Here is a 22,133-nt window from a genome sequence, read left to right on the forward strand (position 1 = left end):
TACACAACAGGGCAGTATTTCATGTGAACTCCAATAATGTCCTAAAAATATCTGTTTCTAATCAGGGTTTACGGCTTCCTTTCCTCTGAGAGGTAGAAATGTCTAATTGGAGACCAAGGCAGCAATAAATCCCTTATTTAGCTCAGACTTATTCATTGAGAAAAAAAGTTTAAATAATATTTTTAAGTTCTATTTCTCCTTTTTTTGTTTTCTATATTAATTTCTAAAATATATTGACAATGTCCTGAGATGATGGCATGCATTTAGTTTCATAATGCCTACATGTATCCACAATGTTGGGTAGTCATTGCTGGAGTTTGCTTTTTCTAGTAATGTTCCTGAATTCTCTTTTAATGTGCATATAATTTTGTTTGGATGGTAAACGTAGATCGAACAGAAATACTGTTTTGTTATTTTAGCTGCTCCCTACTCTCAAGGGATTATGTTAAATATTAATCATCCTCAGTCATCATCATCCATATTGCACCAACATTCTCTGCAGCACTTTAAGATTGGGAACAAGACGATGTATTAAAAAATGTCGGCTGCTGGATTTAAAGGGGAAATCATATAGGATGATATTGTATTTGAATACAATGCCTCTTTGAAAAGTGTAGCATAGTAAATATACCACCTTGATATTAGTAAAGACAAGTGAGTCATGCTTAAAAATTGTATATACAGCCCTATAGGAAAACAGCAGTAAAGTGATGAGGATGGGTTGGGTACGGGCGGGATCCCAGCGGTCAGAGGGCCTGATTCAGAGCCGGACGCTATTTGCGCTCGCTCGTTCAGAAAAAAGGGGTGGCTATTCAAATGAACCGTTCGCTCTTTGCGGTCTGTTCATGCCTCTAGGTCTGAACGAGCGAACCAAACATGCGGTCGTTTTTTGGAAAACTACTCCCCCTGGCCGCTCGCATCCTATGTCATGTCCGCTATTTATTAGATTAATCGAGTACATCGACCAGTGTATGAACTGCTCGCTCTTCTTGTGGTTGGTTTTTCCTACCGCAATCTTACGAGCAGTTCTGACTATAAAATAACCCAGTGACGTGGTCAATGACGCTGCTGTATTAATTATGCACACCCATAAAACGCCCGTTTTGACCTTTAAGCACGCCTGCGTTCGGATCTCCACTCCCCGTTTTCAAGCACCTTCCCCTGTTACCACCCACATACGCCTCCTCCTGTCACTCAAAATAGCAGGCATTCGCTATTTAGCGAACAAACGATTTTCGGCTGCACTGACTGGTTCGCGCATGCGTATTACGATCCGTACGCATGCGCAGTTGTGCAAACATCGCTCGGAACGAACGAGCGGCCGCTTACGAGCGGCTCTGAATCAGGCCCAGAATCCCAATGTCGGCATCCCGCAACCCGACAGCTGAAGGTAAGTATTCCTAATCTCGAACCTTACCCTAAGTTTCCCTCCTCAGTGCCTAAACCTAACCTTTCCCCCCTAGTGCCTAAACCTAACCCTCCTTTTCCGGTGCCTAAACCTAACCCCCCCCCCCCCCAACCAACCCCGCTACTTACCTTCGGGATTCTGGAGGTCGGGATGCCGGCGCCGGTACTCCGACAAGTGTCAGGGATTCCGGCATCGGCATTGTGACCGCCGGAATCCCCGCTGTTGGAATATTTAACGGAAGAACGTGTTTAGCGGAGCTACAGTATATGATCCAGTTACTCAGAGGTGTTAGTTTAGACCAGGGGTGGGGAACCTTTTTTTCTGCTGAGGGCCATTTTGATATATATAACATTATTCGCGGGCCCTGTGCCGGCCGCGCCCCCTCCGTGATGTCACACGGGGATGGGGCCACAATCGCCAGTGATTACAGCAATGCCTGGAGCATCCTGAGGATGCTCCGGTGAGCTCTAAGGGCAGCTGTGTGACTGTCTGAAGCGTCCTAAGGACACTCCAGGTGGCACTGCTGCATAGATTCTGGCTGCAGGGTACCATTATAGGCATCCTGCTATCCAGATGAGGCTACGGCCCCCGGGCCTGAGGTTCCACATCCCTGGTTTAGGGGGTAAGAGCAGGCTTTCCCGACTTTCTGGCTGCCGCCATCGGGATGGGGCAGCCAGGTCGGAGCTGCAGGGGGCGTGACTATGACAATGGTGGGCGGTGTGTGTCGCAGCCCTGCCACCCACTATACAATGCAGAGATGGCCAGCAATGTAAAGCAGGGGGCGGGGCTATGATGACACGATTCAGCGTGAATCACGTCGTCTGATCCCTCCGGACTTACCACTTTTGCCAGGTAAGTGGGTGGGGGAGGAGGCGGAGACCAGACCGGGAGACTTGCCCTCTTGCAGGGGGCCTTGAGCACTACCTGATTTTTGGCAAGTATGGGTAAGAGGGATATTTAGTGTAACAGAAGAATACAGTAATGCAAGTTTTGAGTGAACTTATGTAGAGCAGTGTATCCCAAACTCCATTCTGTAGGCACACTAACAATCCAGGTTTTAAGAATATCCATGTTTGCAGTCAGATAGATAAATCAAAATGACTGAGGTACTAATTAAGTCATTGGACTATTATGGGCGCCTTGAATGCCCGAGATTGTGAGGGATGATATTCTGGTACAATGTTACAATGTAAGCATCGGCGAGGTGGAGCAGCAGTAAATATCAGTCTTGTTGCTGCATAGACTATAGAGGTGAAATTCTGGTATAGGGAAGATCTGTAAGAAGAGAATTGGCAATAGTAAAGGTTGGAGAATCTGCATGCATGATTTTATAGTTGCTTGTGCAGTGTTTTCTGTACAGTATGTGCAATGGAAGTTTTCTTTAAATGTATGTAACCACATTTGGATCCAGACTGTACATGGATACTGGGTTTTCCAGAGACCAACTAAATGACCAAATAAAACTGTTATTTTGTTAAAAATAAAATCCAATCCACCCAAATTACTTCCGAAGGAACATATCAATTAATTTCTGTATGGTACACTTTATAGGCAGGCTTGTGGTTTACAAGTCTAATGTGGCCAGTCTGATGGTGTGCACTGGTTAGGCTAAATAGGGACCAGCGTGTGTATATTAACCTATTTAAAGACCTAAATTAACTTTTATATGTGTGAGGTCATGTCTGTGCTAGCATATATAATATATATATTTTAGAATGGATGTAAGGAACTTGCAACAGCTGTATTTATTAGGTAAAACAGCTACAATGAATCTATAAATAATTATAGACGTATCACAATAAGATCCTGAATATCTCTGTTATTTTGTTGTCTTTTCTATTTCTGGCCTCCATCAATACACAGATGATGCGCAAACATTTTGAACCATTTTGAATTTCAATCCATTCCATTCACTGGTCTCATGGTGGAACAATCATTAAATGACCCCAATTGAAATTTGTGGCTCAAAAATTGGGGCTCATATTTTCAGATGGGGTTCAAATTAGGAATGTGCAGGCTCGGATAGGTTTGAGTTTGCACGTGGAGTTCGGATTTTTCCCTCCAAAAAAACGGAACTCAGAACGAGGCAAAACGTCACCTTACATGGACGAACATCATCATTCCTGGTCTTTTGTCCAGGAATGATGATGTTCGTCCATGTAAGGTGACGTTTTGCCTCGTTCTGAGTTCCGTTTTTTTGGAGGGAAAAATCCGAACTCCACGTGCAAACTCGAACCTATCCGAGCCTGCACATCCCTAGTTCAAATTATTTTTTTTCAAACAATACTGTGTCTGAAGATTCTGATTTGCAATTCAAAACAATTAACCTCCTATCAATTTAAGCACGTACGTGTTTGAACAGACTTAACCATGTGTGAACCGGCTTTGGATATTGTTGAACCTGTTTGGTTGTCTTAAATTTAGATGAATCCTTGAAAAAATCAGTAAACTGTAGAAATTAAGCCATTAAAAAAAAAAAAAAAAATTGTAGTAAGCGGATGAATCGCTTTGAGAAATGATAGATGGCGGGTACAAGGTAGTACCTTCGCAAATCATTCTTTAATAACACAGTTGAACTTTTGACTTTTCTAATTTGCTGTAATATCCCAAGTTAGTTTCTGATTCTACATATTTATTCCTTGTACTGTTTAAAGGGATTACAATTTATTATTTCTTGATTTTAGCTACATTAACTTATTTTTTTTTTGTATGATTTTCCTGGATTAACACCCTGTATATTAATAGCTGATTTAGTGCATGGTAAGATAATGTGATTTTTGGTGGTACTGGCAGCTCCTTATTAATTCATGGTTACATTTCTTTTTAGTTTCAAAATATTTGTTTGTCCCCAATATAATGTTTTAAACAATATAAGTTATAATTCTAACCACAAATGTTTGTCTTTTAATTTCTCAGAGTGATCGTCTTTTGATCAAAGGAGGTCGGATAGTAAATGATGACCAGTCTTTCTATGCTGACATCTATATGGAAGATGGGCTTATCAAGTAAGTCTTAAAAACTTCTGATTTATGTGTGTTTTTCTCTTACCAACTAAGACAGGGGTGGGCAATAAACAGCCCTCCAGGTGCTGTTGAACTACACATCCCAGCATGCCCTGCAACAGCTTAGCATGGTCAAATAGAAAAACTATGACAGGGCATTCTACAACAGCTGGATGGCCACTTATTGGCCTGAACTAGGGCCCTCATTCAGAGCCACTCGCTAGCGGCAGTACGCTCGTTCCGAGCGATGTTCGCACATCTGCGCATGCGTACGGTTTTTAGTACGCATGCGCGAACCAGTCAGTGCGGCCGAAAATCGTTGGTACGCAATATAGCGAGGGCCTGCTATTTTGAGTGACAGAATGAGGCGTATGTGGGTGGTAACAGGGGAAGGTGCTTGAAAACGGGGAGTGGAGATCCGAACGCAGGCGTGCTTAAAGGTCAAAACGGGCGTATTAAGGGAGTGCATAATTAATACAGCAGCGTCATTGACCACGTCACTTGGTTTTTTTTAACTCAGAACTGCTCGCAAAATAGCGGTTGAAAACACCAACCACAAGAATAGCGAGCAGTTCATACGCTGTACGATGTACTCGATTAATCTAATAAATAGCGGACATGACGTATCAAAAAAACGAGCGTATGTTTTGCTCGCTCGTTCAGACTTAGAGGTGGGAACAGACTGCAATTTGCGAACGGATCATTTGAATAGCCACCCCTTGTTTTTGAACGAACGACCACAAATAGCGAACGGCTCTGAATCAGGCCCTAAGGGCACTAAGAGGCCCAGTTATTAAGGACTTTTATCACACACAATGAGTTTTACAACTTGTTGTGTATGATAAATGGTGCTCAAGCCATTCAGCTCCCAGCTGTCATTTTTCAAACAGATGACAGTTGATTGGCTGGAGCACCATTATAATACGCAACAAGTTTTAAAACTCATTGCATATGATAAAACTCATTGATAAATGGGCCCCTATGGGTCTTAATCAGAGATAGGAGTAAGAGCAAAAAAAGGAGCAATTTGTACCTTGGTAAAACCATGTTGCACTGCATGCGTCATAATACACGTCACTTGGTTGTATTTTACACTGAAGCTCTCGCAGTGCTTGCAGTAGGGTATGGACAGCCACAAGCGCTGCGTTCGCTTACGATGGTACTCGGTGTTACCGATGGTTGCATACGCTTCCTGGAGATGACGTGCGCAAGTGGGGTGTCTTAAGACAGGCTGGCGGGAGTCTGCAAACACAATGCGATTGCATGCTAAGGTATAGTGGGCATGCTAATGCCTTGCCGTGCGATCGCTTACCTTGCTGAAATTTGCACACGCATCTATCGAGCGAGTGTGAATCAAGCCCAGTGTCCTAAATATACAAATAAAAATTCTGACACACAAATTGCTGACAATGGTGTGTATATTGAGTCCCACATATCTCAAGAAACATCCCAAAAAAAGTGTTTCTGACCATGTTAGTAGTGAATGCTGAAGTCCCATTACCCTATTCATTCACAATATAATGTCATATACACAAGAGAGAAAGTGTTTTTAACAAATGTGAGGCACATTTTCATTACGAACATGCAGTGAAATACAAACATCTATTGTTTATTCCTTTTATTGGAATTTCTTTCCTGCAGTAATCTAAATTAAAATGACAAACAAGAAATAGAAGTTTGTAACTTAATCTCTCTGCAGTGCTAATGCGGGAAGTAACATCAGCTGCTGGGTGATTATGCACCAGCCATTGGGAAGCTGCTGAATAGTGCTGCTGTTGTTGCCCTCATCGCAATGTATCTTTACACCAGGCCTCAACAGTACCTGCAAAGATAAGCCTCTTAGGAAACCTAGATGGGAATGCGTCTGATTAGGTCTCCTTACCAGGGGACGTGCTACATTTACATGTACATGATCTTATTGTACATATGCTTATCGCCTCCCTAAACGTAAGGTGCTGCAAGTAATAGATGTGCACATTTTAAATCTATGGATTCATTTTGGGAGACGTGCATAGTACACATTTACCAGTTTCTGGAAAAGGGGTTGTTTGGTTACTGGTAATGACATACCTAACTATACACCCGCTATACAGTCATGGCAAATCGTGCACAATCACTGCAGTTTGCACAGTATAGTAGGCTCTTTACTATGTTATTATTGCTTAATTGTTTCATGTTTTTATCCATATTTTTATCACTACCTTTTTATGTTGTTGTCACTGGTTCACCTGCCATAGAACATTAAATTAATAATTACTTTGTTGCATTTGCGCCAATGGCTGAGGATTTCTTGACTAAAGGCCCCCATACATCAGCAATTGATTGCAGCAATCGTGCAATTTGCAATCTGTTGTGTATAAATATCTTTCCCTTTTTCAATCAATTGCAGATTGCAGAATTGCTACAATCGATTGAAAAAGGGAAAGATTTTTATACACAATCTATTGCAAATTGCACGATTGCTGCAATCAATTGCTGATGTATGGGGGCCTTTAGTAAAGTAGCAGAGTCTAATATGTAATTGACTGTAATGGCAGCATTTAAATGTGATAGCCGCATTAATATGACGACAACCATTTCCTAGTGCAAGATGGTTTGTGCGACACCATAGTGGTTACTAAGCTTTAAAAGGTGTCTTGAGGATAATCTAATGCAAGTTGTATACGGAACAATTTTACTGTCACTTTAATAAATATATTGGCCCAAATTTAAATAGATTTGATCATTTATAGCTGAATAAATGGTACAACAATGATCCTTATAACTGTTAGTTTGACAGACCCAGAAGTCTGCATTGCGTTGTATTAGGGAGACCCAATAACTCATCTACCCATTAAAGAGCCTGTTATTCTTAGCTGAAAAGTGTTATGTAATGTGTCTCTTTTATATGTCACTGTTTAATAAATCTGCATTTGTAGTGGGAGCTGTAGGATGTGAGTAGGATCACTAGGCTCTGGCAGCAGAGGACAGCTGAACAGCTGCACATCCCCCTTACACTCCAAAGCTGGGGCTGAGATCTGCAGCAGAGTAATCCCAGGGGCAATGATCGTTTAGCTTGTTTTGGTTCCGGAAACCTATTTCAGATTACATTATAAGTTAGAAATTGGACGGTCACTTCACTCTCACAAAGTCCTACAACCCATCAAATGTCTTGTCACAAACCTGAAAGTAGAATATGCACTGTCTAGGTCACTATACCGCTCATAGCTTAGAAGTTAAAAGAACAATAGACCTCTAACATGACAGCTGCTATTGATGTCTGTTCTGGTGATGACAAATATATTGTATACACTTTATAGGTGTTCTGTTCTGCATTTTTACCACTAATACTAACGTCAGTAATAATGATATATAGAAACATAACAGTTTCCAAACTTTAAATCTGCATGTATTGAAGAAAACATACACACAACATAGGGCTATATGTACATGCCAATTACAACACTAGATACTTCATCAAACTACCCTTTAACCACTTAACTGCCAATTTTTTTTCCCAAAAACCGCTCCAAAATTGTCGTTTTTTTTAAAGAGTGAATTAGCTCAAGAACACCTTTTTAAAACTAATCCAACACTATTTTGTAAAAAAAAAATATGAGATATGGTAAGAACTTACCCTTGTTATCTCTATTTCTACGAAGTCCATAGGGTTCCACAGGATACCTTGGGGTATAGGTGTGACGTCAGTCGCAGGGCACCAAAGAGTTAAGCTTTCAGCCTCCCAGGATGCACTAGGTCCCCCTCCTATACCCCGCCCCCGGGCCAAGGCACCTCAGTTAGTTACCAAGCCATAGGCCGGAGGAGGAGAAGGAAGAGAGAGAACAAAGATCTGGACACATACAAGAATCACATTCTCACCAGAGGGAGACGGAAAACCGGTGACCAGAGCAAAGCCCATCTGCAGCACAGGTGCGACAGGGCGGGAGTCCTGTGGAACCCTATGGACTTCGTAGAAATAGAGATAACAAGGGTAAGTTCTTACCATATCTCATATTTTCTACTTCAGGGTCCATAGGGTATCCACAGGATACCTTGGGGATGTCCCAAAGCAGTATCCTTTAAGGGTGGGGACGCTCCTGTGCAGAAAGGAGAATCCGCCGCCCGAAGGAAGCATCCTGAGAGGCGAAGGTGTCAAACCTGTAATACCTCACGAAGGTATGGACAGAAGACCACGTAGCAGCCTTGCAGATCTGAACTGCCGAGGCACCACGTCGAGCTGCCCACGAAGGACCCACAGACCTAGTGGAATGAGCCTTCAGAGAAGGAGGGACCGGTAGGCCTTCATGAAGATAAGCTTCAGAAATAGCCATACGGATCCAGGCTGCCAAAGTTTGCTTTGAAGCAGGCCAACCCTTTTTACGGAAGCCAAAGAGGACAAACAAAGCGTCCGACTTCCTAAACGAAGAAGTGCGGTCAACATAAGTCCTTAAGGCCCGCACAACATCCAAAGAGGCCTCACCCACGGAAAGACCCGGTGAGTTAAAGGCCGGAACAACTATTTCCTCGTTAATATGAAACTGGGAAATAACTTTGGGAAGAAACTCGGGCCGAGTGCGGAGCACTGCCCTGTTCCCATAAAAAACCAAGAAAGGGGGTCTACAAGAAAGAGCCCCTAACTCAGAAACACGTCTGGCCGAAGCAATGGCCAGAAGGAAAACAGTCTTAGCTGTTAGCCATTTAAGATCCACTGAGCCCAGTGGTTCAAACGGCGGTCCTTGGAGAGCCCTCAGGACCACAGCCAAATCCCAAGGCGCCACAGGTGGAACAAAGGGCGGCTGAATGCGGAGAACACCCTGCATAAAGGTGCGCACATCCGGGATTGTAGCAATCCTACGGTGAAACCAGACAGATAGGGCCGAAACCTGTACCTTCAAAGAAGCAAGGCGAAGCCCATGATCTAGTCCCGCTTGCAGGAAGGCGAGAATCCGAGACAGACGAAACTCCCGCGGTGCATAACCTCTCGGTCGACACCACTGGAAGAACGTATGCCACACGCGATGGTATATCCTCGCGGAAGACGGTTTCCGAGCTCGTAACATGGTACGCACCACAGAGCTGGAAAACCCCCGGGACCTCAGCATGGCCGTCTCAACAGCCACGCCGTCAAAGACAGCCGAGTCAGGTCCGGGTGAAGGCAAGGACCCTGAGACAGAAGGTCCGGTCGTAGCGGCAACCGCAGAGGAATGTCCACGGACAGACCCTGAAGGTCTGAGAACCAGTGCCGTCTGGGCCACGCGGGAGCTATCAACAGGAGCGTCCCTCCTTCCTGTTTGAATTTCCGGATTACCCGTGGAAGAAGGGAGACCGGAGGGAACAGGTATGCGAACCGGAACGTCCACCGGACGGACAGAGCATCCACCAGAGACGCCCCTTCGTCTCTTGTGCGAGACCCGTACACCGGCAACTTGTTGTTGTGCCGGGACGCCATGAGGTCGATTTCTGGAAGACCCCACCTGTCCACCAGTAGTTGAAAAACGTCCGGGTGCAGGGACCATTCCCCCGGATGAACGTCCTGGCGACTTAGAAAGTCCGCCTCCCAATTGAGCACTCCCGGGATGAAGACCGCTGATATGGCCGGAAGATTGCGCTCCGCCCAAACCAGGATCCGAGAGACCTCTACGAGAGCCGCCCGACTGCGAGTTCCTCCTTGCCTGTTTATGTAGGCCACGGTGGTAGCGTTGTCCGACTGGACCTGCACCGGGCGACCCTGGAGAAACCGCTGTGCCTGCTGGAGAGCATTGAAGACCGCACGGAGTTCCAAGATATTTATTGGAAGCTCCGCTTCTGTCGGCGTCCACCTGCCCTGGAACAAGTGTGGACCCGAAACTGCTCCCCAGCCCCGAAGACTGGCGTCCGTTGTCAACAGGACCCAATTTGGAACCCAGAACGGACGTCCCTTGTTGAGGTGGGTCGTCTGTAACCACCACGTAAGGGACAGGCGAACCTCCTGGGTGAGCACAATCGTCTGGGACTTCAGAGACTGAGTCAGCCCGTTCCACTTGGACAGGATCAGGTGCTGCAGAGGTCTGGAGTGAAACTGGGCGTATTCCACCATGTCGAACACCGACACCATGGAGCCCAGTAACCTCATCGCCGAGTGTAAGGACACCCGGCGGCTGTGCAGACAACTGCGCACCCTTGACTGTAAAGCAGAGATCTTGTCCTCCGTCACGAAGATCCTTTGCTGTCCCGAGTCCAATAAGGCTCCAAGATGCAGAATCCTCCGAGACGGGATTAGAGTGGACTTCTGCCAGTTGATTAGCCAGCCGTGCCGTTGCAGCAGTGCAATGGTCAGGTCCAAGTGGCGTAACAGGAGCTCTGGAGATCCTGCCACCAATAACAGGTCGTCCAAATACGGCAACATGCGGACTCCCTGCAGCCGCAGAGAAGCCGCCATGACCGCCATCACCTTGGTGAAAACACGTGGTGCTGTTGCCAGGCCAAAAGGTAACGCCCGAAACTGGAAGTGGTCGCTGCTGATTGCAAACCTGAGGAACTGTTGATGGCGCCAAAGAATAGGGACATGCAGGTAAGCGTCCTGTATGTCCAATGACACCAAGTAGTCCCCAGGTTCCAGCGCCAGAATGATGGACCGTAGGGTCTCCATCCGAAACTTCGGGACCCGCAAAGACTTGTTGAGTGCTTTGAGGTTGAGAATCGGACGATATGACCCATTGGGTTTCTGTACCAAAAATAGATTTGAATAGAAACCCTGGCCCCTCTGGGAGAATGGAACCGCCACTATAACTCCAGCCTGGAGCATAGTGTGCAATACCTTCCGCAGCTCCGTAGCCTTGTTCCGGTCTGATGGGAGACCCGTGGTGAAGAAGCGAGCCGGGGGTCTGTGCCGGAAGGAGAGGGCGTATCCGTGGGAAACCACCTCCAGAACCCAAGTGTCTGTCGTAGTGGTCGACCAACACTGGGCGAACTGTAGCAGGCGGCCTCCCACCCTGGGATCCCCCAAAGGGAGGCCCGGACCGTCAGGCCGCAGGCTTGCCATCTGGCTTGGGGGCCGGACGTCTGGTACTCCATGCCTGCTTCCGGGGCTTGACCGATTTCTTAGGGCCAGCCTGTCGAGGAAACGACTGTGGTTTGGGCCTGCCCTGGGCCCTAGATGACCGAAAGGACGATGGTCCCGAACCAGAAGGAGCAGCGGCCGACGGGAGACAGGCAGATTTGGCTGCCGCCAGCGTGGCCACAATCTTATCCAGATCCGGACCGAAGAGAACTTCTCCGGTAAACGGCAACGCTTCCAGACCTTTCTTGGAATCTGCGTCCGCCTTCCAGGATCGCAGCCACAAGGTGCGACGAGCAGCTACCGCTGCTGAAGAAATTCTAGACACCAGAGTACTAATGTCTAGAGCCGCCTCGTTGATGTAGGTGGCCGAATCACGGAGATTGCCAATCAACTCCGCCTGATCGGCCGGACAGTCGGATTCAAAAGAAGCCTCTAATGAATCCGCCCAGCGCTCCATCGCTCTGGCAACCCAGCAAATGGCCATAGCCGGCCGTGCTGCCCCCCCAGCAAGGGAATAAGCGGACTTCAGGCAGATTTCTACCTTGCGGTCCGTAGCATCCTTAAGGGAGGACATGGATGGCATCGGCAATGTGGCACTACGGACAAGACGGGTCACGTGAGAATCCACCTGTGGAGGGGATTCCCACTTCGCAAAATAATTATCCGCGAACGGATAAGCCACCGCCAGGCGTCTCTGCGGCTGGTATCTTTTGCCAGGTTGTTTCCACGCCTCCTCTAAATGGTCCACCAACTGACCCGAAAGAGGAAAGACTGTGGCATCGCCCTTCACATCTTTGAAAAAGGCATACTTAGATTTAGCCGCTGGGGGAACTTCGTCCTCAATCACCAAGGCTGTGCGGACCGCCCGAATAAGTCCAGGAATATATACTTTGGACTTAGCATCAGCGTCCTTAGTATGGAGAGGTTCCTGATCGTAAGGATCTAGAATCTCCCCATCATCAGACGTCCCTTCGTCATCCTCATAAGGAGCGGACAGAGACGCCACCGGCCTTTTATGAGACCGCATCACAGACTCCCCTTGCAACACATCCGACAAGTGCTGTACAGAACTCGTCAGGGAGTTAACCCACGCTGGCTCCTGAGAACCCGGGAGCGGGGAAATAGGGAGACTGTGGGGTACCACCAATTGTCGTGGGAACCCCTGCATGGGTGACGACACCACAGACTGCTGGGACAAACCCATCGGAGTAAACGCGGGCTGCGGAGCTAACTGGCCCACTAAAGCTGTTAACGCCTGAGCGAAACAAGCCCAGGGCGGCTCCTGTACCGGTGCTGTAACCGTAATAGGCCGCGCCATGGACAAACACTGCCGGCAAAGGCCCTCCGCGCTACCCTCCCCCTCCGCTAACGGTACTTTGCACGTGGTACACTGTAGCCGGAGGGGAAAATCACTTTCAGACATGATGGCACCACGTATGTGACCTCTCTCACCAATTAAGTATTAAATAGGCGAGAGACCACCCTGCAGCACCGCACCGCAAGGGCTTTAGCAGAAAGAACAGGGACAGTAATAAAGCTGACAGTTTAGAGAAGAAAAGATTACAGGCAGCAGCGCTAGCACAGTCACATACAATGCAGAAAAATAACAATTCCTGCACTAACAGCGCTGATCACTCAACTACACAGACACAGGGCCTGGTAGGACACAGCGCTGCATACACAGACCTGACCACAGCGGAGGAGAGGTATGCGGGGGGACCCAGACCACGATGCTTCCGTCCAGCGCTTCCAGCAGCGTTCACCATGCGTTCTGGAGAAGATGGCCGCCGAGGAGCAGAGAGGAGGCTGGCCTGGGGGAGGAGCGCTGCCACAGGACCAGTCGGCAGCATGCAGAGAGGGCTGTGTGCAGCGGGGGAGGCGCCGGCTGTGAGACAGGGAAGGCGCGCTCCCCTGGCATGCATTTAACCCCTGGGACGCCGCAGCGCTACCGCTCTGCTGCGGTCCGCTGTCCCAGGGGGTAGTGGAAGCGCAGGTTGGTCGCCTGGCTCCACGCTGCAGCCAGTCCCCAGGGAGCCCCCTGCCTGGGGACTTAGGACCATGTGATCAGCGGGGACCCACCGCGGGACCCCGCTGCTTACCTCTGTCCCCCTTGAATCCGGCCATGGTCCGGAGCATCTGGGGTCACCGCTAGCTGTGACCCCAGACGCCCACCAGCATCCCCGGATCAGTACCGGCGTTCTGGTACCGGCGGGGTGTAGGGAAGACAGCATGGACGTCAGGACTGACTGTCCATGCTGTACATCCAGATGTGCAGCCACAGCTGCATGAAGAATAAGCTTCAGGGGCTCTTCTAGCCCCCACTCCAACAGGTGCACCCGACTCCGGCCGGGCACCAAACTAAACTGAGGTGCCTTGGCCCGGGGGCGGGGTATAGGAGGGGGACCTAGTGCATCCTGGGAGGCTGAAAGCTTAACTCTTTGGTGCCCTGCGACTGACGTCACACCTATACCCCAAGGTATCCTGTGGATACCCTATGGACCCTGAAGTAGAAAATATATATTTTTTTAAACACCGTGTACCATATAAATGGCCATTTTTATGGTATATAGTAGTGATGGCCATTGATAGAAACAATCGATGGTAACATCAATTGATACCACAGCTGCCGATGTTTCCTTAACATCGGTTGGGGGGCTGCCGTCTATATACGTGTGTGTGTGTGTGTGTGTGTGTATATATATAATAGTTTTTTTTTGAAGGCACGGTATTGTATTAGGGGTGGAGCTTGCTTCTGTTCCACCTCACTCTAGCAGGGCTGAGGGAGGGAGAGGACTGGGGGACAGCAGGCTGATCCTTGCAGTGTGTGGGGGGGTGCCATTGGGCTGCCGCTCGCAGCAGGGCAGGGGGAGGGAGAGAGCCTGACAGCGCTGAGCGCTGTGTTATTTATTTTCCCGGGGGCTGCTCTGACCTTTGCAGCCGCCGGGTGTGGGGAGTCCCGCTATGCTGATGCTTGCAGCAGGGCAGGGGGAGGGAGCCTGACAGCGCTGAGCGCTGTTATTTATTTTTCTGGCAGCTGCTCTGTCCTTTGCAGCCACCAGGTGTGGGGAGTCCTGCCGGGCTTCCGTTCGTAGCAGGGCAGGGGGAGGGAGGGAGCCTGACAGCGCTGAGAGCGCTCTTCTTTATTTTCTCGGCGGCTGCTCTGAGTCCCGCTGTGCTGCCGCTAGCAGCAGGGCAGGGAGAGGGAGACTATGACAGCGCCGAAAGCACGCTGTTGGGGTGTGGGAGTTGCGGGAGCCGGGCTATAGCAGGGCTGGGGTAGGGAGAGGAAGCACACAGGGATTAGTGAAAAGTGCGGAGGGATCGGGAGGTCCCTTCTAGCTAGGCAGCTGCTAGAAGATCATCTTCCAGCAGCCGCCCACTGAGCTTTTCTGACTGGTCATATCAGATACATCCATGTCAGGGAAAGCCCAGTCTGGTATGGTCGTATCTGATACGACCATGCCAGGCAAGTGGTTAAAATCTGTGTTTTTAATGGTTTATGTTACAATGGTAGGCATAGCTAATTTTTTTTTATTCACAAAACCTATAATAAAAGATGTGTTCCACTATAAATGTGATTTCTGGTAAATCTCCTAATTTCCCTATAATGTTACTTTGATGGTAGTCTCTCACTATTATATATAACAGTGTCCCGGCTCTCGCAATGGTCAGACGGGTGATTAGCAGAGACCCTGGCCTCTAGGCAGCCGGCTGGTATAGAGTTGCTGCTTTATCAACTAAAAACATTCTAAAGTTTACATATTATTAGTAATGTCATGTTCCCAGTGGGTGTGGATCATTAGATCGTCCGTGTCTAGATAGCTAATAAATAGGTCGACCACGCTAGTTAGATAGGGAGTGTAGATCGACTTACCGTAGATCGATAGTAACATTAGTTAGACTGTAATATAGTCGAACGTGACAATAGATCGATATGAAATATATTTAATATCTAAGATAGAGAGGTATATAAGGGCGACAGTACTTAGATCGACAACTAATACACCATGTAAAGTCTGACTGTAACAATAGATCGACGCTTCCTAGATTGAAACCAGATAGTTAGACAAATAATTGATCGACATATAAAAGATCGACACGTCCTAGATCGACGCCAAATAGGTCGACAGTTAATAGATCAACATGTCAAAGATCGGCGAGTCCTAGATTGAAACTAAATAGGTCGACTGTTAATAGATCGACAAATAAAAGATCAACACGTTACAGTTAGACAGTTAATACAAAAAGGTATACATCCTAGACGCTGCCCCGCTACTAGCGCATCCCCCACCGCTACTTTCAACTGTGGCACTACAGGGCTCAGCCAGCCCTTTCATCCCTGCAAGCGCTCCTGGCAATGCAAGCCCCAACATCCACCCTGCAGCCCTTGTCCCTAATTGCTGGGCACTCCCATGCTCTGCAGTGCACCCCTTCATCACCCTGCCCCCGTGCTCCCCGATATTCCTGGACCTGGGCGCATCTTCACCCCGACGCTGCCCACTACTAGCGGGCAGCGTCTTAAGCTAGACGGCAGCATCTTAATCTAGACGGCTTGTTATTGCTGGGGTGAAGATGTGCCCAGGTCCATTTGGTGTCAAACTTGAACTTGTCGATCTTTTATATGTTAATCTATTAACTCTCGACCTACTTATATGTTGACCTATTAACTGACGACCTATTTAGTTTCAATCTTTTATTATGTCTATTGTGTGTTGTCGATCTTCATATTGTCGTTATGCTTTGTTTCGATCATATGTAGCGCCGATCTCGTGTTTGTCGATATAGAGGTGCGGTCGATCTATGGTTTGTCGACCTATAGTACCTGTCAACCTCGGTGGAGTCGATGTACGGTGGTCGATTTATGTATTGTCGATCTAACTGAGGCCGATCAAACAACTGGATACCGTTCCCAGTATAATTTGCCTCTGGGTCATTCCGTGTCAATTCAACACACTGATTTTACCTCACCAGCTCAGATTTTGATAAAATGTGGTATATGGAGAGAGTGTGTGTGTGTGTGTGTATGTATATGTGTGTGTGTGTGTGTGTGTGTGTGTGTGTGTGTGTGTGTATATATATATATATATATATATATATATATATATATATATATATATAAGAAAAATTTTCAAGAATTTGTTAAAAACGCACAACGAGCTTATTTTCAAATCTCCATAGCAGCTCTCCTAATTAAGCTAGAGAGGTGGGACTGGTGTCATTTTACTGTGTTTTTATGCCCTTTCCTATGATATACAACACCATAGGCTTTGTGAGGAAAAACTTTTTCCAAATTCAAACTGAAATTTTTGATCATGATTATCTATAAAAGTGCTTCGACAAAAAAGTTCTGGAAATAGTCTATACTAATGCAGTGTTCTCCCCAGAAAATTTTTCCAGCCGGATGGCATCAAGAAGTAGCCAGGTGGGGGGCCTTCGCAATAAAACCCTGACCTTATAATGATTAAAACTTGAAATAACATTTTATATAACGTATTTCCCTGATTATAAGACTTACCCCGAAAATAAGCCCTACCCTTACTTTTGAAAAACGGTCCAAAATAAGCCCTACCCCGCAAATAAGCCCTAACAAAAAAAAGAGGGAAAAAATAATGTAAAAGTAAAGAATTTTAAAGCAGGACTGAGGCCATGATGGGGATAAAAGCAGGACTGAGGGCATGATGCTGTTAATGTTAATTAAAATAAGCCCTACCCCGAAAATAAGCCCTATGGAGTTTTTTTTTTACCAAAAAAAAAAATAAGACAGTGTCTTATTATCGGGGAAACACAGTATTAATTCTCCTCTTCTTATTAGAGGCCCAGTCATCTGATTAGGAAAAAGCTGCAAAGTCTGTAGGATCTGGCATTTTTATACAGCTCCCAGATACTGTCCCCACTTGCAGGTCCCAAAGTGCGGGTGGTGCACCCGCAAAAAACAGCCTTTGGAGAACACTGCTAATGTTAAATGTTTGTCAAAATTTAAATAAGCAAGATATTTACTTAAAAAAGCCGGGTGTATTACAAGTAGTAATAGGTCATAATAGATTTGATGGCTTCATTAGTTTTAATTATATAAATCAAGTTGAATAGAAATACTTGACATTGTATTAGTCAGTCAACAATGTCAGCTGAAGATAGTTTGACAATGCCTCAGTTGGAGTTATAGGGTTGACTTTGCATAAGACATCTATTAGAGGTATCCATAGTACATCAGGTTCCTTGGGTAGAAGAATGATGGTGAAGGTCCAGCTCGATGAAGGAAGGTCACTTCGTCTTCATCTTCATTCTTGTCCAACACATAAGCAAGCCACCATTTCTTGTTATACACAGTTAATATATAGCCATTTATTTGTGTCACCTGGAGTTTGTCATAGATTTTGTAACGAATACTGTAGATGATGTTGTAGCCTTAGAAAAGGTTTTCACAGATATTTTTGATGTACTTGGATCAACAGGTATAAAAGCATGATACTTTTGTGCTCCCTCAATAGTTACTGACTGGCTGAAACAATCATTCAAAAATGTTTCAGACTCAATGTTTTCTTGCGTTGTGAAAGTCAAATTAATTCCAGATATATTTTCTACTGCCCATTCATATAGTTGAAGAGGTGTGAGGATTTGGTTCTCATATGGAGGTTGTAGTCTGGCTCTAGCTGCCAGTCTCTTGACTGTGCCGCTAACTCCATTGCAGGGACCTTTCCCATGCGCTGTGGCAATACTGAGCATGATTCCTGACCAGTGATTCATGAGAACAATGATTCATAAACAATGCATTAACATTATTGAAGATCAGTATTTATTAACTAAAAACAATGAATAATGCTTGCAAGAAAATAGTCATATAGGAACTTTTATAATTAGGCCTACAATATTTGAATTTTTGTAAATTCTCTTAATTACTTTTTGACAATCTCTACATGTGAGAATATATAATATCTATATTATATATTCTCAGATGTAGATATTGACAAAAAGTAATTAAGAGAATTTTCATTTAATTCAAATATCGAGTGTTGGGCTAATTTTAGTTGTTCCCTCATATAATTGGATTTAAAAGTAGGCCCTGATTTTTTTCGAACGTAGTGCCTACTACTGTTTAAAATTATTTTTAACTGTGAACCCATTATCCTCCCACTTTTAAAATTAGACAAACATTTAACATTAGTATAGACTATTTCCTGAAATGTTTTGAACTTTTTGTCGACGCACTTTTTGAGATAATCATGATCAAAAATGTCAGTTTGAATTTGGAAAAAGTTTTTCCTCACAAAGCCTATTGTGTTGTATATCATAGGAAAGGGCATACAAAACACAGTACAATGACACCACTCCCACCTCTTAATTAGGAGAGCTGCTATGGCGATTTGAAAATATGCTGGTTGTGCATTTTTGACAGATTTTGAAACCTTTACATAACCATATTTTGGAAACTGAATGATCTATTTAAATAAAATGTTGTTTTTTTCTTAGACTACATATATACTCTCCATATACCAATTTTACCTGGTGAGGTAAAATTTTTACAAAAAGTGTATTGATTTGACACTGAATGTCTCCTCTGTAAGGTCAGGAATTGTGTGACAGAGCAATGTTGTTTAAGCACTACAAAAGTAGAAGTATTATATATACGTTATTTAAAATTAAAAAAACGGACAAGGGGAACTTCCATGGTGTAAAACCATCTCTTTGTATTATGTGTTTGGGCGTATCTCAGTGTACCTTTTCAATTTATTTTTTTATGCTGCTTGTATTCAATGGCATCTGAATGCTATTTGAGATTACATTAATACTTCTATACATCTAGTAAATGGTTTTAAACAATACAAGGGAAGGTTTAATCCAGTGGAAGTGCCCCGTCTGTATTTTAGATAATTTTTGCACGTGTGGGATCGTCCAATTGAGAAGGGAAAGTTGCAGCCAGGACATACGTCTTGGTGATGAATGAGGAAGCCTAATAAGGGTTGCCCATTATCAGGAAAGCATACTGCACTGATATCGTATGGTCCTGATTTGGTTTTGGTGATAAGTGTAGTGTACCATAAACTCTTTTCCTTCAGAATTATTGGGTAGTAATTTCAGAAATTCCATTTATTTTAGAAAATCACCCAGTATGTAATAACAGCAGCAACATACCCATTTATAGAAATTGTATGAAATGTATCTTGAAATTAATGTACACTGCATAAACCCACTTTACCTATGGCCTCTCTTTACGTAGTCCTTAGATGACTTCCTGATGTTTACTATTACAATCACTCAAAAGTAATGGAGGCATCACCTTTGTGGTTTGGGCTAATGTTCAGTCTATATGTTCTCTAGGTACTAGTGACATCATGATATTTGAGGCAATGATGTCATTGTTTCCTAGTGAATGAACAGGATTTATTCTCATGAGTTCTGGTTCAGCCCAGATCTCCCTTGTAGGTGGCCAATCCACATTCACTATGGGGGTATGTTGTCCCATGTCTAATGAATTCAGCCATGCTAACAAACACCTGTAACTTCCTGCACCTTAGGCAGATTGGAGACAACCTAATTGTACCTGGGGGTGTAAAAACCATTGAAGCTAATGGAAAGATGGTGATCCCTGGAGGCATTGATGTGCACACCCATTTGCAGATGCCATACAGAGGGATGACAACAGTGGATGACTTTTTCCAAGGGACTAAAGCAGCCCTTGCAGGAGGAACCACCATGATACGTGAGTACTGTATGTTTATATGGGTATAAAAACCTCTCTTCATGGGCTCACCTATTTTTTAAACATAATTCAGGTATTTAAAAGTGAGTGGCAACAAAAATATTACTATGGCTCTGCGTGCCACAAATTGAATGTATTTGAGTCAAATTGTAAAATGAACCTGCTGTTAAGGCACAAATGATATGCAGTACACTATAACCATGCTATGTCAGTAAAAATAAGTATATGTACATAGCTAGCTTTGTGAAAAGAAATAATTGCAGAAATGCAGATCATGGGAGGTGGCATGTGGTTTAGATGTCAATTGCAAGTAAAACTATACAGAATTGTCTCCCCAATTTTATATCCTTTTTTTTTTTTCAGTAAGCTTAAGCCGTCAGGAGTTTGTAATTTAGGAATTAATGATTCCAAAATTGGAGGAGTACAACTGGTACTATCCTGAGAGGCCTGGAATATTCAGTGAGATCTTATACAATTGGCCTTTAGAAAATTGGGCTTTGTCTTTGCTCCAGACAAGACTATACAGTATATAGATCCTAGCGACCTGCCCTGGCTTCACACAGGAGCAATTTAAAATTTATGGCGATAGTCTTTTTTTTTTTTTTTTTTTTTTAATCGAGGTCTTATAAGATTGCCTTGTAGATGATATTCGTCATTTTTCCTGTCATGCCAAAGCAGGCTCTTACCGGGAATTGGACTCGCTGGAAATTAAAGAATCGTTTTTCACACATATGAAATAGGAACGGTAAAATGAGAGAAAAACTTAAATTTTGTATCAGTAAACATCACTTTTCCTTGAGAAACCAGATAATACGTATCAATCTTTACATGATATAAAATAAAGTCCATCGTTGTGATATATCTTTAATGGTTTAGGCAGCGTAAGCCAAGAAACCACTCTGACGTCCGTTTTTTTCATTGAGGTGGCGAGATATGTACGAAAAGTCTTTTGGGCGCCCTAAACATAAATGCTTTCTATTGCATAGTTGACCATGTGATCCCAGAGCCAGGAGCCAGCTTGACTGAAGCCTATGAGAAGTGGAGAGAGTGGGCTGATGGGAAGACTTGCTGTGATTATTCTCTGCATGTGGACATCACTCACTGGAATGATAGCGTGAGACAGGAAATAGAAACGCTCATCAAACAAAAAGGTATTATACTTTATTTGACGGTGCACACCGAACCATTGCTTTATTTCTGTAATAAGCATTTAGTTCAATGCTATTACATTCACAGAGATGAAATACACCAGTCTTTGTTTGCAGAAATCTAAGTGTTCTCTTTGGGTTGCAGTTTTCCAACTTCCCAACTATGGTTTATTTGCCAAATAAGACAAACATTTGCTAACTGCTGATTTATTTAAATAGTATCTAAACATTTATTGGTAATTACCTCTTTATAATTAAGTGTGCTAATAAGCCATTCTGAACCACAGACATCTGCATATCCCACTTACATAGGGGAATGATTACTTAATAGTCCATCTGCTGAGGTTCAGAATATGACACAATCCTAACCTCGGACAGACTGCTTCACTGTTGTTAGAGCTCATCAGTATAGAACAAACTTTGAAATACAACCACAGGCCTAAAGAATTTTTACAGAAAGTCGTTAGTAAAATAGATATTAGGAGGTAGATCTGCATATATGCCTAAGTTTAAATACCTCTGGCTTGATTAGAAAGAAGTTCTAGATGCCAGCGTCACCATAACACTGTGTAATTAGGTCACTATTTGCTTTATCAGCAAACTCTGTTTACTCACATTCAAGAGATTTTGTCTTTAATTTTGTTTAGCAAGAAGTAACTTCTGTGAAGTGTATGTACCAAGACACTTACATTTCCAGGCACTTTTTCAGGAACAGTTTGTTCAGGATTAGAGGTCTAGACGTTGCACCACTTACATATTTTGACACCTCTCCTCAGTGCTCGAGCTCTGTCATGCTAGAGACAGCGTGGGCCAAGCCCATAATAATAGGTTAAATGTCTCTCTTGCAGTACCAGTCTGC

At 44.7% G+C, this 22,133-nt stretch overlaps 1 protein-coding gene across 2 annotated transcripts in view; it reads left to right on the forward strand.

Annotated features, from left to right (window-relative positions):
- The window catches only part of LOC148453440 (dihydropyrimidinase-related protein 3), a 247,719-nt gene that overhangs the window by 193,752 nt on the left and 31,834 nt on the right, over positions 1 to 22,133 (forward strand). For both annotated transcript variants that reach the window (XM_088462132.1, XM_088462133.1), the window contains exons 2-4: positions 4,325 to 4,413; positions 19,942 to 20,126; positions 21,113 to 21,277. In XM_088462132.1, coding sequence (XP_088318258.1) covers positions 4,325 to 4,413; positions 19,942 to 20,126; positions 21,113 to 21,277 — 439 coding nt within the window. The remainder of the gene's footprint in view (positions 1 to 4,324; positions 4,414 to 19,941; positions 20,127 to 21,112; positions 21,278 to 22,133) is intronic.

Source organism: Taudactylus pleione, unplaced genomic scaffold (assembly GCF_031769625.1).
Source record: "Taudactylus pleione unplaced genomic scaffold, aTauple2 ptg001151l, whole genome shotgun sequence".
Taxonomy (NCBI): domain Eukaryota; kingdom Metazoa; phylum Chordata; class Amphibia; order Anura; family Myobatrachidae; genus Taudactylus; species Taudactylus pleione.